This window comes from Arachis ipaensis, chromosome B8 (assembly GCF_059453495.1).
Source record: "Arachis ipaensis isolate K30076 ecotype BB chromosome B8, ASM5945349v1, whole genome shotgun sequence".
NCBI lineage: Eukaryota > Viridiplantae > Streptophyta > Magnoliopsida > Fabales > Fabaceae > Arachis > Arachis ipaensis.
The window spans coordinates 116,384,350-116,398,469 of record NC_142443.1 but is presented as its reverse complement, the minus strand read 5'-3'; the positions used below and the strand labels follow the sequence as shown (position 1 = coordinate 116,398,469).

The 14,120-nt window shown below is 35.8% G+C and overlaps 1 protein-coding gene and 2 non-coding genes across 3 annotated transcripts; all 3 read left to right on the top strand.

The window, feature by feature from the left end:
• The first annotated feature begins 1,179 nt into the window (after positions 1 to 1,179).
• LOC107611365 (uncharacterized) lies at positions 1,180 to 1,668 on the top strand. Its single transcript, XM_016313301.1, has one exon. It carries the CDS (start codon positions 1,180 to 1,182, stop codon positions 1,666 to 1,668), a length of 489 nt encoding a protein of 162 aa, XP_016168787.1.
• A 7,302-nt stretch (positions 1,669 to 8,970) lies between these two features.
• LOC148549360 (small nucleolar RNA Z223) lies at positions 8,971 to 9,063 on the top strand. The gene has a single exon (XR_015897455.1). It is a non-coding gene; the product is annotated as a small nucleolar RNA Z223 (small nucleolar RNA).
• Positions 9,064 to 9,119: 56 nt separating this feature from the next.
• LOC148549359 (small nucleolar RNA Z278) lies at positions 9,120 to 9,230 on the top strand. Its single transcript, XR_015898596.1, has one exon. It is a non-coding gene; the product is annotated as a small nucleolar RNA Z278 (small nucleolar RNA).
• Positions 9,231 to 14,120: the final 4,890 nt, after the last annotated feature.

Below are 14,120 nucleotides of genomic sequence, written 5' to 3'. Positions count from 1 at the left end.
ATATCTTATGCCTCTAAGACTGTAGATGGTTTCCAATCCAATTATACTACCACCAAAAAAGAATTGCTGGCGATTGTTTTCACCTTGGATAAATTCTGGGCCTATTTACTTGGTTCAAGGTGGTAGTATATTCAGATCATGCGGCAATGAAATATTTGTTGGCAAAGAAAGATTATAAGTTGAGATTGATCCGATGGATATTACTCGTGCAAGAATTTGATTTAGAGATCAATGATAGGAGTGGATCACAAAATTTAGTGGCAGACCACTTGAGCCGCTTTGAACATTTGCCATGTGATTCTACCCCTATCAATGATGCTTTTCCCTTAGATTCCTTGCAAGCAATCTCGGAAGTCACTCCTTGGTTTGCATCTATTGCCAATTACTTGGTAGGCCATACCTTTCCTCCACACTTTTCTAAGCACCAAAGGGACAAGCTTAAAAGCGAGTCCAAGTATTATATATGGGATGATCCTTATTTGTGGAAATGTGGTGCCGACCAAGTAATTAGAAGGTGTGTACCTCAAACGGAATTCTGGTCTATCTTAGAAGCGTGCCACTCTTCCGAACGTGGTGGGCACTTTGGTCCTCAAAGGACATCAAGAAAAGTGTTAGACTATGGATTTTGGTGGCCTAGCCTATTCAAAGATGCAACCTCATTTTGTAATTCTTGCCACCAATGCCAAAGATTTGGAAATATATCCAAGAGGAATGAAATGCCCCAACAACTTATGTTGTTCTGTGAAATTTTTTTTGTTTGGGGGGTTGAATTTATGGGTCCATTTCCAAACTCTAATGATTTTTTCTACATTTTGTTAGCGGTTGATTATGTCTCTAAATGGGTGGAAGCAATTCCAATCTGTACCGATGATACTAATACTGTTGTCTCCTTTGTAAGAAATCATCTTATTTACCATTTTGGATCACCACAAGCAATCGTGAGCGATCAAGGCTCACACTTTTGCAACAAGGGGATAGAAACTTTGATGAAGAGATATGGCATTATCCATAAGGTAGCTATGTCTTATCATCCCTAAAGCAATGGCCAAGCGGAGGTTTCCAACCGGAAAATCAAGAGAATTTTAGAGAAGATGGTGAAACCCCATCAGAGGGATTGGAGCTCTAGGCTCGGAGATGTACTATGGACCTACCGGATGGTTTATAAGACACCAAATCGGCATGAGTCCATTCCGGTTGGTCTACGAAAAGGCATGTCACCTTCCGGTGGAAGTTGAGCATAAGGCGTATTGGGCTGTTAACGGATGTAATTCGGGGTTGGAGAATGCCAAAATTGAAAGAAAATTGCAATTGGAGGAGTTAGAATGCATACGGTTGGAGGCATATGAGAATTCAAGAATCTACAAAGAAAATGTGAAGGCGGTACATGACCAAAATATCAAAAGAAGAGAATTTAGGGTTGGAGATCAAGTGCTTCTCTATAATTCAAGATTGAGGTTAATGCCGGATAAATTGAGGTCGAGATGGGATGGTCCCTATGTGGTAGAAAAGGTTGAACCATATGGCGTAATCCACTTGAGCCATCCCTCAAGCCCTACTTTCTTCAAGGTGAATGGCCACCGGCTCAAATTGTACCATGGTGTGAAGGACAAGAACAACAAAGAATTGGAGATCTTCCTCTTGGAGGATCCTCCCAAGGAAGAGAATTGAGCCATTGACCGTCCAACTTAAGGACGTTAAAGAAAAGTGCTAGGTGGGAGACACCCCACCATAGTATGATCTTCCTTGTTTATAATTCTTTCACCTTGTTTTCATCTCTTTAATTAGATATGTTTGATTAGATAGGATATGAGTTTATTGGGTTTGATTAGATATGTCTGAATGATGGTTGTTTCATGAAGTTTTCATTTATGGTAGTTTGTGTATTTTGGTCATTTTGGTTGTTGCCTTGAAATTCTAGGTGTCTTTGTTCCATTTTGCTTGAATAGATGCAAAAATTGTGATATCTTTGTTGCTCATGTCATGCGTACACGTGACCCACATGTACGGATGGACCATGATTTTTGCTCATGCGTGAACTATGCTGCCGCATAGTCTGGACAGTGAGTTGTGCCAGGACCATGTGACTAGGGTGCTACTGGCATCAATGCTTGTCACGCGTACGCGTGACCTCCTGTGATTTGATCGTGCTGAGACTGTGCTACAGCACGGCTTGGACAGAGAGTTGTGCCATGTAAGAACCGGAATAAATGCTTTAATAAAATAATAACTTTAACCGCCCGGAATAGGTTCAAAAATATAAAAGTATTCTTTTTAAATATAAAGGTGAAATTTGAATTCAATGGATTTTTTGAGTGGAAAAGTGTATCTTTTGTGGAAAATTTTTGTAAAAATGCGTACTGGTGCTTAAGCGGCAGTACCGGCTCTAGTTTGTCCTTTACCGCGTATTTTGAGAAAAATAAGATTTTGAAGATTGAATTTATTGTTTTGAAAGGACAAAAATAATTTAGAATCGAAAACCGGGCGCTAATCTTAAAGGTTTTGGCTCAAAGTGGGCCAAACGGGCTAAAAATGCTAACGAATTGAACCGGGCCCAAACCGAGCCCAAGACCCAACATATATATGCTCTATTAATGAGAATTTAGCTCATCTTCCCTAGAAACAAAGAAGGAGGCGCTGAAACGAAGAGAGGAAAAGAGAATGAGATTTTACTATTCATCTCCTCCTTCATTTGGCCATAACTTGAGCTACGGAGCTCCGATTGACGAGCCGTTTACGACCATGCGAAACTCTTGCCGAGCCCATCATTTCTAATTAAGCTTTTCTGGTAAGAACTCGTGTCTCCTGCTCCAGATTTCTGCCCTAAGTAATTTCACATTTTTACATTAGGTTTTTGAGTGGATTTTGTGATTTTGTTTGTTTAGGGGTGATCTAGCATTGGAATATTATTGGGTTTTGCCTTTAATCTCATTGGATAAGGTAAGGTCTCACTAAACCCTTGTCTTTAGTTATTTTTGTAAACCCTAAGTTTGATGTTGGTATGTTGTATAATGTTAGATTGAGTTTTGGTATTTGTTGGAGTTGGTTTGAGGCTTTTGGATCGAGTTTGGTGGTTTTGTTTTGGTGTTTGGTGTATTTTGGGAATCGGCTAATGTATGATTTCGGTTTTCTTTATGTAATATGTAATGTTTCTGGACACTTAGGCTAGTTGGCCCTAAGATAGGATTGAATAATGGTTGCATATGATTAATTATATGTGAATTTATGTTTGATGATGAGAAGTATGATATTGAGTGTTGGAATGTGTGATATATGAATAATGATGATAATATAATGGGTATTGATGTTATTTATGTTCATGGTGATTGATGAATTATGATGGTGTTGTTAGTGAATGGTGTTGATTATGGAGATTGAGATTAAATAATGATAATTATGAGGATTTATAATGAAATACGATGAATGATGTTTATGATGAGTAAATTGTGCAAATTGTTGATGATTGAGATCTTGAGTTAGGAATTATGGATGTTGTGTTGAGTTATGGTGGAAAGGTTTAGTGAATTACGTGTGGAAGTGATGGAAGTACAATGGAATGATAGGATATAGTGTGTGGTAGTGTTTTATGATGTTTGGGTATGTTTTGGTTATGGAATTTGGAAATTTGAAAACTTTGATGTTTTTGTGTAAAACTTGATTTTTGGTGAACTTTGACAGAGCATAATTTGAGCCTTTGTTTTTGAAATTGGTTGAAATTTGTCTTAAATTAAAGTTCATTTAAAGGTCTTTAAATTGATATAAAGTTTGATGATAATGAATTTTTGTAGAGGAAGTTATGAACGTTTAAAGTTTTGTGTTAAAAACTGATTTCTGCAACTTTACAAAATTTTACAATTCTGGAGGCGTATGCGTACGCGAACCACCCATAGACGAGCGTGCCATTCTGTTTGGCACCTATGCGTACGCAAACTTATGTATGCGTATGCGAGATGGGAAAAATTTTAAGTATGCGTACGCATACATTTGGCATGCGTACGCATACACCCTGTTTTGCTGAAAAAATGATTTTTCTTTATTTTTAAGAGTTCTCTAACTTTCCAAACTTCCTCCAAATGCTGTTTAAGAGTACTATCTAGTGATTAGGTTCTAATATTGTTAAAGATGAGTTAGTGACTTATTTTATTGAAATTCTATATGAATTTTGAAGACAGAGACGTAGGCTTCTGGAGTATTGAGGATGGATTAGTTGAATGAGAGGGCGGAGTACTGTAATGATGATTAATGTGATGAGTTGTAAAATTATAGATTGATGGTGGTTGAGACGAGTTTAGGTCTCAAAGTTGAAAGATGACTTTACTGAGTACTGAAATGATTTTTGAAAACCACTGATATATTGTTTTATGTTGAGACTGTTAAGTCGCTATGCTCCTCAGGCAAGGACTGTGGCAGTCTCCTGCTTGTCGAGGTAGCGGTGTTGTCGTAGGGATTGTGGTAGTCTCCCGCCTATGTTCGGATGTGAGGGTTGAAGCTGCGCTTCCCACTCACGTTTTTCTCTTATGGAGAAGGTGGTAGGGCACTCATCCCTCGAAATTATTCCTCCTGAGTATGCGTTTTCTCTCTGGTTGCAAGGTGGTAGGGCACTAACCCACGAAATCATACGGCATCCAGAGGAAGGTTGTAAGGCACTCTCCCTCGGAACGTTTTTCTCTGAATGGAGAAGGTGGTAGGGCACTCATTCCTAGGAATCATTCCTCCTGAGTATGCGCAACAGATAGACTAATCCAGGAGTTGCCATCCGGATTTTGTGTCGGGTTTGGCACTATAACCGATGTGATATCACATCCAATAGGACAGGAATTCATCATATGCATCTCTTATGTGCTTGTTTGCTTTGATTACTCGCAGTTTGCCTAAATGTATAATATGTCTACTTGTTTCTTGAATTACTTGTTATACTTGTGATTGTCTGGTGCTGAGGAGGTTAGGTAGGCGGCGGCGGTGGGATCTCGTGGAGGGTAGGTTGGCGAGGGCTGTGGGATACAAGATATGATTGGTATTAGTTAAAAATTCCCTAAGTTTAGATAACCCTGTTTACTGTTTATGGTTTAAGTTATTTATTTATGTTAAGCTTGAATATCTATATCGATGTGAAGTTCTAGGATTGCCTTTGGCGTCCAGGAACCTTACATTTTATATATTGGGCACTGTTACCAAACAAAGAACCTCTGGTTCTCATACGATATGTTGTTGTTTTGTTTTTCAGATGCAAGTCGCAACCCACCACGGTGAGTTTGCGGGTATAGTGACAGAGCGGAGTATGATCTTCCTTATGTTTTATTTCACTTTACTTTTGTTGTAGTTATTCTCTCACCTTTTTTATATTTAACTTTGTTGCCTTAGAAGCTTTATTTCTAAAAATCTTTGAGAGATAGGTTGTTGCTGTTTTAAACTTTAAAACTCTGTTGTATTCAGTTTGACTAGCCGGCCTAAACTCCGCAGGCCGTGACTAGCCCTCTCTTGGTATATCATACTTATATATATATATATATACTTCACTACAAGAAAATAGAGCATTTGTAACAATAATTAGTTATTGTTACAAAATAAGAATATTTTGTAACAACAAAAAAATTTGTTACAAAACATTTCAATATTTTGTAACGTGATTCCTTTTGTTACAAATTATGTTGGCTTTCATATCGGATTGTTGTTTTGTTGCAAAATGTTATAATATTTTGCAATAAAAGATTATATTGTTACAAAAATTTAAAATATTTTGTAACAAAATATCTATTTATCTCAAAAGTTCTAAATATTTTGTAACAAAAATTAATTTGTCACAAGATACAATATTTTTGTAACAAGTTATTTATTTGTCACAAAATTCAAAGAATTTTTGTAACTAGTAAAAAATTTTGTTTCAACATATTAAATGTAAGACTTCGAATTTTTGAAAATTAACATAATGAGTTATTTATGATTTATTATATTTATTTAAGATTTTATATTCAAAAATTTATTTTACTAAAAATATTTAAGTCAAATTAATAATACTTTGTTTTTAAAAATATTTAAAAATTAAATAATAAATTATTTATAATTTATTATATTTATTCAAAATGAATTTTTAGAGATTTTTATATTAAATGGAGTATTTTCTTATTTATAATTTAAAGTTTTAGTAATTTAAAAAAATATAAAAATTTTATATGATTTGATTTAAATATTTAAAATTTTTAAATTCAATACTTTAACTTTTATAAATAAAAAGATTCACTTGATTATCTCCAATTTTATCTTAATTAGTGTTTATTTAAAAATAATTTGTAAATTAATAATAAAATAGTATTTTAAGAATAATTAATTTAATTTTCTGTAATTCTTAAAATTAGTATATTTATTTAAAAATATTTTAAAAATTTATAGTTAAATAATATCTTTATATGATTATTATTAAATTAAAATTAATTTTCAATTATTATACTACCTTTATTTTTATTAAAAATACTTAATTTATCTAAACCTTAACCCTAATATAACTCACACTTACTCCACCCCATTAACCTAGCCGACAGCCCTCCCCATTCCCAAAACATTTGCTCAGCAGAAAAAAAAGAAAGAAAGAGAAAGGGAAACAGAAACAGGAGAAAGAGGAAGAAGAGAAGGAGAGGGAAAAAGAGGGGAGGACGACGCCGGCGGGCATCACTGCCACCACGCCGTCGTGACACACCCAGAGGATAGAGGCGCCGTCGGGCAAGGGCCAAGGAGAGAGAGAGAGAGCGTCGTGCCTACCACGAGCCCGCTGTCAGAGGAGTCGTCGTCGCGCCCAGCCACCATTGTCGCTGTTCAAGCCGCCGGACTGCCGCATGCAAGGAGCTTCCTGTTTCGCCGCCGTCTTGCCGTGCAGGGAGAGCACTGTTGAGAGAGGAGACACCATGACAGAGAAACCGCACCGCGAAGGATGAGACCGTTGTCGCCGAGGCTCCGCCGTCACCCAGCCGCTGTCTCCAAAGCCGTGATGCCGTCTCTGCGCCAGCAGGGGGAAGTAGCCTTTGAGTGTGTAAATCCCGATAACCCTTCCTTTCCCATTTTAATATCAAGTTTCTCTTGCCATTGGTTATTGCTGTAATTTATCTCTCTAGATCATCGAACTATACCAGCAACTATGTGATGCATCAAACACTGTCCACTTACTATTACCTTATGAAGCCTTCTTTGGCTCTCAGGTAAACTCATATTTTGTGCTAGTTAAGCTCCATCTGGCTTTCGATCTGTAGCTTATCATGTGTTGGTGTGTAAGGCCCCACATTATTATATGCTGTAAGATATTGGTTGCTTAATTTATTATCTTTTTCTTTTCATGGATATTTATTATATTTTTAAGTTAGCTTGAAGTTTCAATGAGAAAGATCATGTTAATTAGTAAATGACTGCTTGTGTAAAACTAGATTATATTTTAAAATTTAAATCCCTTTCGATGCTGACTTACCAGACTGAATTGCACTGTAATGTTGATGAAAAAGTTAATTGAAACAATTGTCAAATAGAGGAGAAAATAGTGAAGCAATAATCAAGTTTATTCACAATGTTAATCAAGTTAATATCGTCAATGATTTCCTTAATTCATCACTTTCTTTACTTAAGTATTGATTTCTAGCTATGTGCTATCTTCCAGCTTAGCCTGCAAAATTTGACTGAATCTAAATTAAATAAAACTTATTCTGTTAAGCATTTGTGTGTTTAGAATTTTTTGAGATACTAATGGTACTTCTGGATAATGCTTCTTCAGGATGGCCGGGTTCATGCCCTTTACTCAACCTCATCGAGAGTGATATATGATGCAAAAGAAGTCATTAATGGGCTACAAGCACCAATTGTTAAGGATGCAGAGGTAACATATATAAGACTATTCTCTATGATAACATAGCATGTTATTTGTCTCGTAAGATCCATATTATGTAGTCAACACCTGAAAATGAATTTTATAAGATCTTAACTTTTTCATCATACGAGCTAGTAGCTTTGTGTTTCAACTTGGTATGATTGTGAATGCAGTAGCTCAACCAAGTTGCTTTCTAACTATTGACAGTTTCTGCTGAGTTGGTTTGCTGGTTTTGGCACTTATTTTTCCTTGAGATAATTGGAGATACTTAGCTTTCTTGTTAAGTTTCTGCATTTTGTCAATTATGAAAGCAAATGATAATCTTAGCTTTCCATTTGGATTTTTATTTTTGTTCATAATAGACCAATTTTGTTTATTTTTCTCTTCCGTGTATATCTAGAGGATTTGGGTTGTGGCTTGCTTATTCATTAGGATAGTGCTTTTGGCATCCAAGAAGCAGAAAACCTCTAGTGAAAAGTCAGATACTAAGGGAAAGGCTGCATGCAAAAAAACAAATAGAGAAGCCATCAAAAACTTCAGTGAATGATCAAGGTGAGTTGATTGTATTTTTCCCAATTTACATATGATGTTATCTGTAGTGCTTGCTCTATTTCTGTTAGCATTCTATTGTTTGCTTGAAATAGTTTTAGAACTTGTTAACTTTGATTAAGTAGTCTTGTCAAACTGTTTTTGGAAACTTCCCTTCTCAGGTGTTTGGTTGGGGGAAAAAATGGGACACGAGTTTTCATGGATGAGATAAATGTTGACAATTACAGAGCTCACATGAAATTTGCCTCCCCATTTTTTACCATCCTGATAAACACACCCTTGATATAAATTCGTATCAAGTTACACAGCATGGTTCTGTATTTTACAAGTATGTGTCTATTTGTAAATTTTTCATCTCAAATTATTCTATTCCAATGCTATTGTTAGGAAAAGGAAAAGGTAGTAAGAAATCCAAGAAGGAACCTAGTAGGGAGGACATGCATGCAGTTGTAGTCGATATTCTGAAGGAAGTTAATAAAATACTGTAAGTAATGACTTCTTTGGCAATCAATCTTTTATCCAAATGTTGAGTTCTGATTTAATAAACATTTGATTTTGGGTTTTCTGCTTGATGTATTTCTGGTTAGCTATGAGGATAATAATTCATCTTCAAATGCCAATTCTACTTCTGAAAATATTATGATTGATGAAGCTGTTATATTTCTGAGCCTTTCTGCATTTATTATTTTTTAAGTTGTTGTTAAAGCATGTTAATTGAGTGCCAAACATAGCCTGTGATGATTCAACCCAACTGTTTGAGGTGTTGTGGAGCCAAGATCCTGTTTACAGGGAGAACCTACTTGGTGAAGCTGCATTCATTTGAATTATGATTTAATGAATTGACAATTGATAGTGATTGTTTGACAATTGATACTTATGTAAATTTAATGAATTGAATTATGATTAATTAGCCCGAGTTTATATATTGAATTGTTAATTCTTGAAAATTTACATTCTTGATTGGCTAGTTTTAAACTTTTAAGAATAGATTCTTAAATAATTAGTTAATTTTAACTTGTAAGTTCTAACTTAATTTTTACTCTGATGAAGATAGTGTTATGTGTTATTTTTTAATTTTGGTTTTCATTGTTCATATTTGTAGGGGTACAAAATTGATACCAACTTGACTGAAATATGCTAGAAGAGTCAAGAATTATAAATCCGATATGATACAATTTTATGTTAGGAAAAAGTTGTGTTTAGTTGAATTTCTAGAACTTATTTTATTGTAAAAGAATCTTAATGACATGTAAGATATTCTAATTATCTATATGATTATATATTATATAAATGTTAAGTTAGCGTGTCTAAAAAATTAATTGATGTATCAATTATTTAATTAAATGTTTTAAAATGAACTTTTTATTTTTGTAACTAAGAATAAAAAATGTTACAAAAGTAAGTAGTATTTTATAACAAAATATTATGACACAAAAATTTAAATTGTTACGAAAAACATTTTAAGGTCAAATATTGTTATCACTTTTGTAATGACTTTTGGTTTTTTGTATTAGAAAAATTTGTTACAAAATATTATTTTGAATTGTAACAGTTCCTTTTTTTGTTACAAAAACTTTTTGTAATGGGACATACTGCAACGACCCATTTTTTTGTTAAAAAATCCATTTGTTTCAAAATTCTGATTTTTTGTAATAATTTTTTTGTTACAAATATTACTTTTTCTTGTAGTGCATCTTGTTTATTTTAATTGGTACCTTGTGTATCCTGGAGCTATCTATAAGGTTATATATATATATATTATGTCTTGTTTTGTCCGTTCCTATGTGTTTAGTTATCGTGTGTGAACGCTTCGCGCTTCGTAATTCCGCTTTATACAATTTGAGCTTTTATTCCTTCATCGAGCTTCTAGTAATACTATTTCTTTTTATATATATATATATATGAGCCTTAGAACGGTCGTGACACTTTGTTATCTTTCGCTTTACGGCACGAGGTAAGGCTTAGGGTAACAGGGTGTTACATGTCAGGACCGTGCTGGTGGGCTGCGAAGCACACATCGCTCCTCACGCGTACGTGTCGTCTCAAAATTCCTGAATCATGCTTTTGTCGTGCTGGGGCTTTGCGACTGCATGGTCCGGACAGAGAGTTGTGCCGCGACCATGCGGGTACTGTGTGGAAGGCACGATTAGCCCCACGCGTACGCGCCACCCTCATTTTCTGCTTCCCACGCTTACCTGTGGATGACGCACTCGCGTAACTTTATGGATTCAACTTACAAGCGCGCGCTGCCGTGTCTCTTTTCTTTTCTTCCTCTTTCTTCTTTTCTTTCTTTCTTCTTATTACTTCTTCTCATTACATTTCTTCCCCCTCTCCAGTCCGGCGGACCACCAACCTCCAGCGGTCTCACCTTCTCTCACATCTCCCTTTTCTCACTTCCATTTCCCTTTCTTCTTCTCCTTCTTGTCAAGGTTTTACTCCTCAACTTCTCTTGCTTTATAATCTTCTTTTGCTTGTGGTACTTGATTATCTTTGTTTTTGGTAAGTACAATTTAATTTTGTTATTTGAAGTTAGTTCATCTTTCTTTATTTCTTAGGTTGTTATTATGACATTGGTGTTGGATTCCCACATTCAATTTTTGTGAATTTAATGGATTATTTTGGTGCCTCTTACTTTGTTTTGTCTTGTTTGATCATGATATGGTGTTTGCTGTTCATTTTGATGGTGCCACATACTTGGTTTGTCAAGTTTCTTGTTGATTCTTACTATGCACACCAAGTGTTTGTGAAAAAGAATCAATGAAACTTTGCCTCAATTTTGGCTTTATTCTTGCAAATCTTTGCTACTTTTTCATAACACTTGTATTCCTTGTGCATTACTGCATCAAGTGCTAGTGATATGCTTCAATGCTTTAGTTAATCTCTCACTTACATGTTTTAGCTACCATGTATTTGAGACACTTTACTTTTAGTAGGCATTATTTCTAGCTTGCATTCTCTTGCTTTCAGTGTCTTTCTCTCTAGAATAAATATTTCTTCTTTTCCCTCGTTTTTAGGATGAGAACTACAAAAGAAAAGGAAAAAGCCTCTAGAAAGACACCCACTAAAGTGTGAGCTCCCAAGCCATCCATCAATCCGCCTCTTTTTAAGCGATTGAAAATGGCTAGCCACATTGATGAGTCGGAGAAGGAAGTTCCCGCAAGATTCGCCAGTCGCTATTGTAAGCGGATGTACCCTAAGATTCTTGATCGGAGTCTCCACCGTGAGCATCTCCTCCTTATTCCGGAACACTTATTTCAATTTGTGGAGGATCACATTAAGAGGCGACGTTGGGGTTTCTTGAACCGGGATGTGATTAAAGTCAACTTGTCTTTGGTGAATGAATTTTATGCTAATTATCATACGCCGACCCTTGACTCAATCTATTTGCGTCGAAAGCAAGTTCTGATATCGGAGGCCGCTCTTCATCAAGTACTTGGCATTCCACCAAGGCCAGATGGGTTAGATGCTTTTCAAGAAGCAAAAATTGACCGCAAGGGATATACTTTTGACTGGGATCCGGTCCTTAAGGTCATTGCTGAGCCCAGAAGCACATGGATCTATGGGCAAAGCAAAGTTAGACCCAAGTGCATCTCAGTGCACGCATTGACTATGGAGGCTAGAGTGTGGCAGCAAATCATGTCCCATTATGTAATGCCAAGCACTCATTAGTCAACCATCATTGGGGATATAGCCGTGCTTGTCTGGTGTATTTTGACAGAGAAGCCACTCAACATCCCAACACTCCTCTAATGAGCTATGGGCCGGGTTCAGAGAGTTGGTAACATCCCATTTTCTGCCTTGGTTTCAGAGTTAGTATCTGTCGTTGGCATTGCGCATGAGGCCAATGATGTAAAAAGAAGAATCCCGATGGACGATGAGTTTGTTCCACATGGAAAGTGGATTGTGCCTCAAGTGCCGACCAAGAGCCGGGATGATGTCCCATCCTTAGATGCTCCATCAACATCCACTCCACCATCCGCATCACCACATGCACTACAACAATTCATCCACCAATTATTGATTGAGCTTACTAAGAAAGTAGACCGGCAACAAGCGCCTCTATGACTAATTGAAGAAGCTCATTGATTGTGCCAACCTGCCTATGGAGGAACCCGACATTCTGGAGTCCACTTTGGATCATGGCAAAGAAAGCAATCAAGAGATGGACATGGAGGCGCCCCTGTCCTGCCATCCTATGGCCATTGGAAGTGGTGATTCTGGATCATTGTTGAACTTGTTTGAAGGAATTAATTTTAGAACATGATTTTAGAGCTAGAACACACAAGCCTAGTGAGATTTTGAGCCTATTTGATTGGTTGCATCTTATCAACCAATATTTTGTTTTGGTGTGTGTTGTTCTCTCTAAGATTATGATCTTTGTCTTGCTTGATTCTATATGTCCATTATTCAATGTATGAATACATTTATGTGATTGAAGCCTTTGTTTCACTAAAGCTCACATACCCAAATGGCTTTACCCGTTCATCATCCTTTGCAAACTAATGTTGAGCCTATTTAACCCTATTTGTTCTTTATTTTAACACATCACTAACTCTAAGCGAAAAACAATGAACATCCTTAATTTGAATCCTTGGTTAGCTTATTCTAGTAAGAGTATGCATAATTTAAGTGTAGAAAAATTGGGTTTGGGAATATTTGGTTTAGAAATTGGGTATTTTATACTTTTTTGTTAAAATGTGAAAAAAATTTTGGGCGCATATTCATGCATTCAATACTTTGATCATATGCAGTAATATCTTGTGTATATATATATATATATATTCTCTATCATATACATATAAAAAAAAGAAGAAGAAAAATAAAATAAAACGAAAAAAAAAGAAGAAAAAGAGAAAAAGAAAAAGAAAGCAGTAAAAAGGGGACAAAATGCCCCAAGATAAATAGTGATAGCAATGCATATAAATTGTGTTTAAAATTGGGATGCATGAATATGTAGAAAAGATAGTTAGTGGGTAATTAGGCTTGCATTTTGATTACATTGATTGTTTTAGGTTGGGTGAGAAGTTTAGGTTAATCAGGGATCCACATTCTAGTCCACTTGACCAAAGACAATCCTACCTTGACCCTAACCCTATTACAACCCTTGAAAAGACCTCTTGAGATGTGTATCCATACATTGAATATATGTCGATTGGTAGAAGAAGAGTAAGCCTTAGAAAGCAAGATTAGTAGAGAATTGAGAGAATCGACCCTCAAACACTAGAGAGATTAGAGCGTAAACACTTTCGGTGAGGGTTCAATGCTCAATCCCTTGTTCCTTGCTTTCACGAGCTTTTGTCTTGCAAGTTTATTTATACTTCATGTTGATATTTGAATTGGTGAAATTCATAAATCATCATACTATCTTAGCCCTACGTGTTCATATATGTTCTTAGAGATCGATTCATTTTTAACCAAGTAGGTAGAAGCATTTTGCATATAGTTGCATTCATGTAGATAGGTCGCATTTCATAAGTCGTACCATCCCCCTTCACCCCTTTGTAGTTTTTTGAGCTTAGCATGAAGACATGCTAATGTGTAAGTGTAGGGAGATTGATAAACCATAATTTTATAGTTTATTTTGGATTGAATTGAGTGAATTTTGTCAACTCTTGTCACACTTATTCATATAAATTGCATGTTTTTAAGATTTCTTCCTAATTGTGCGTTATGGTTCGAAACATGCTTCTTTGACCTTAAAAATGCTAATTCTTAATCCTCTCTTATTGTC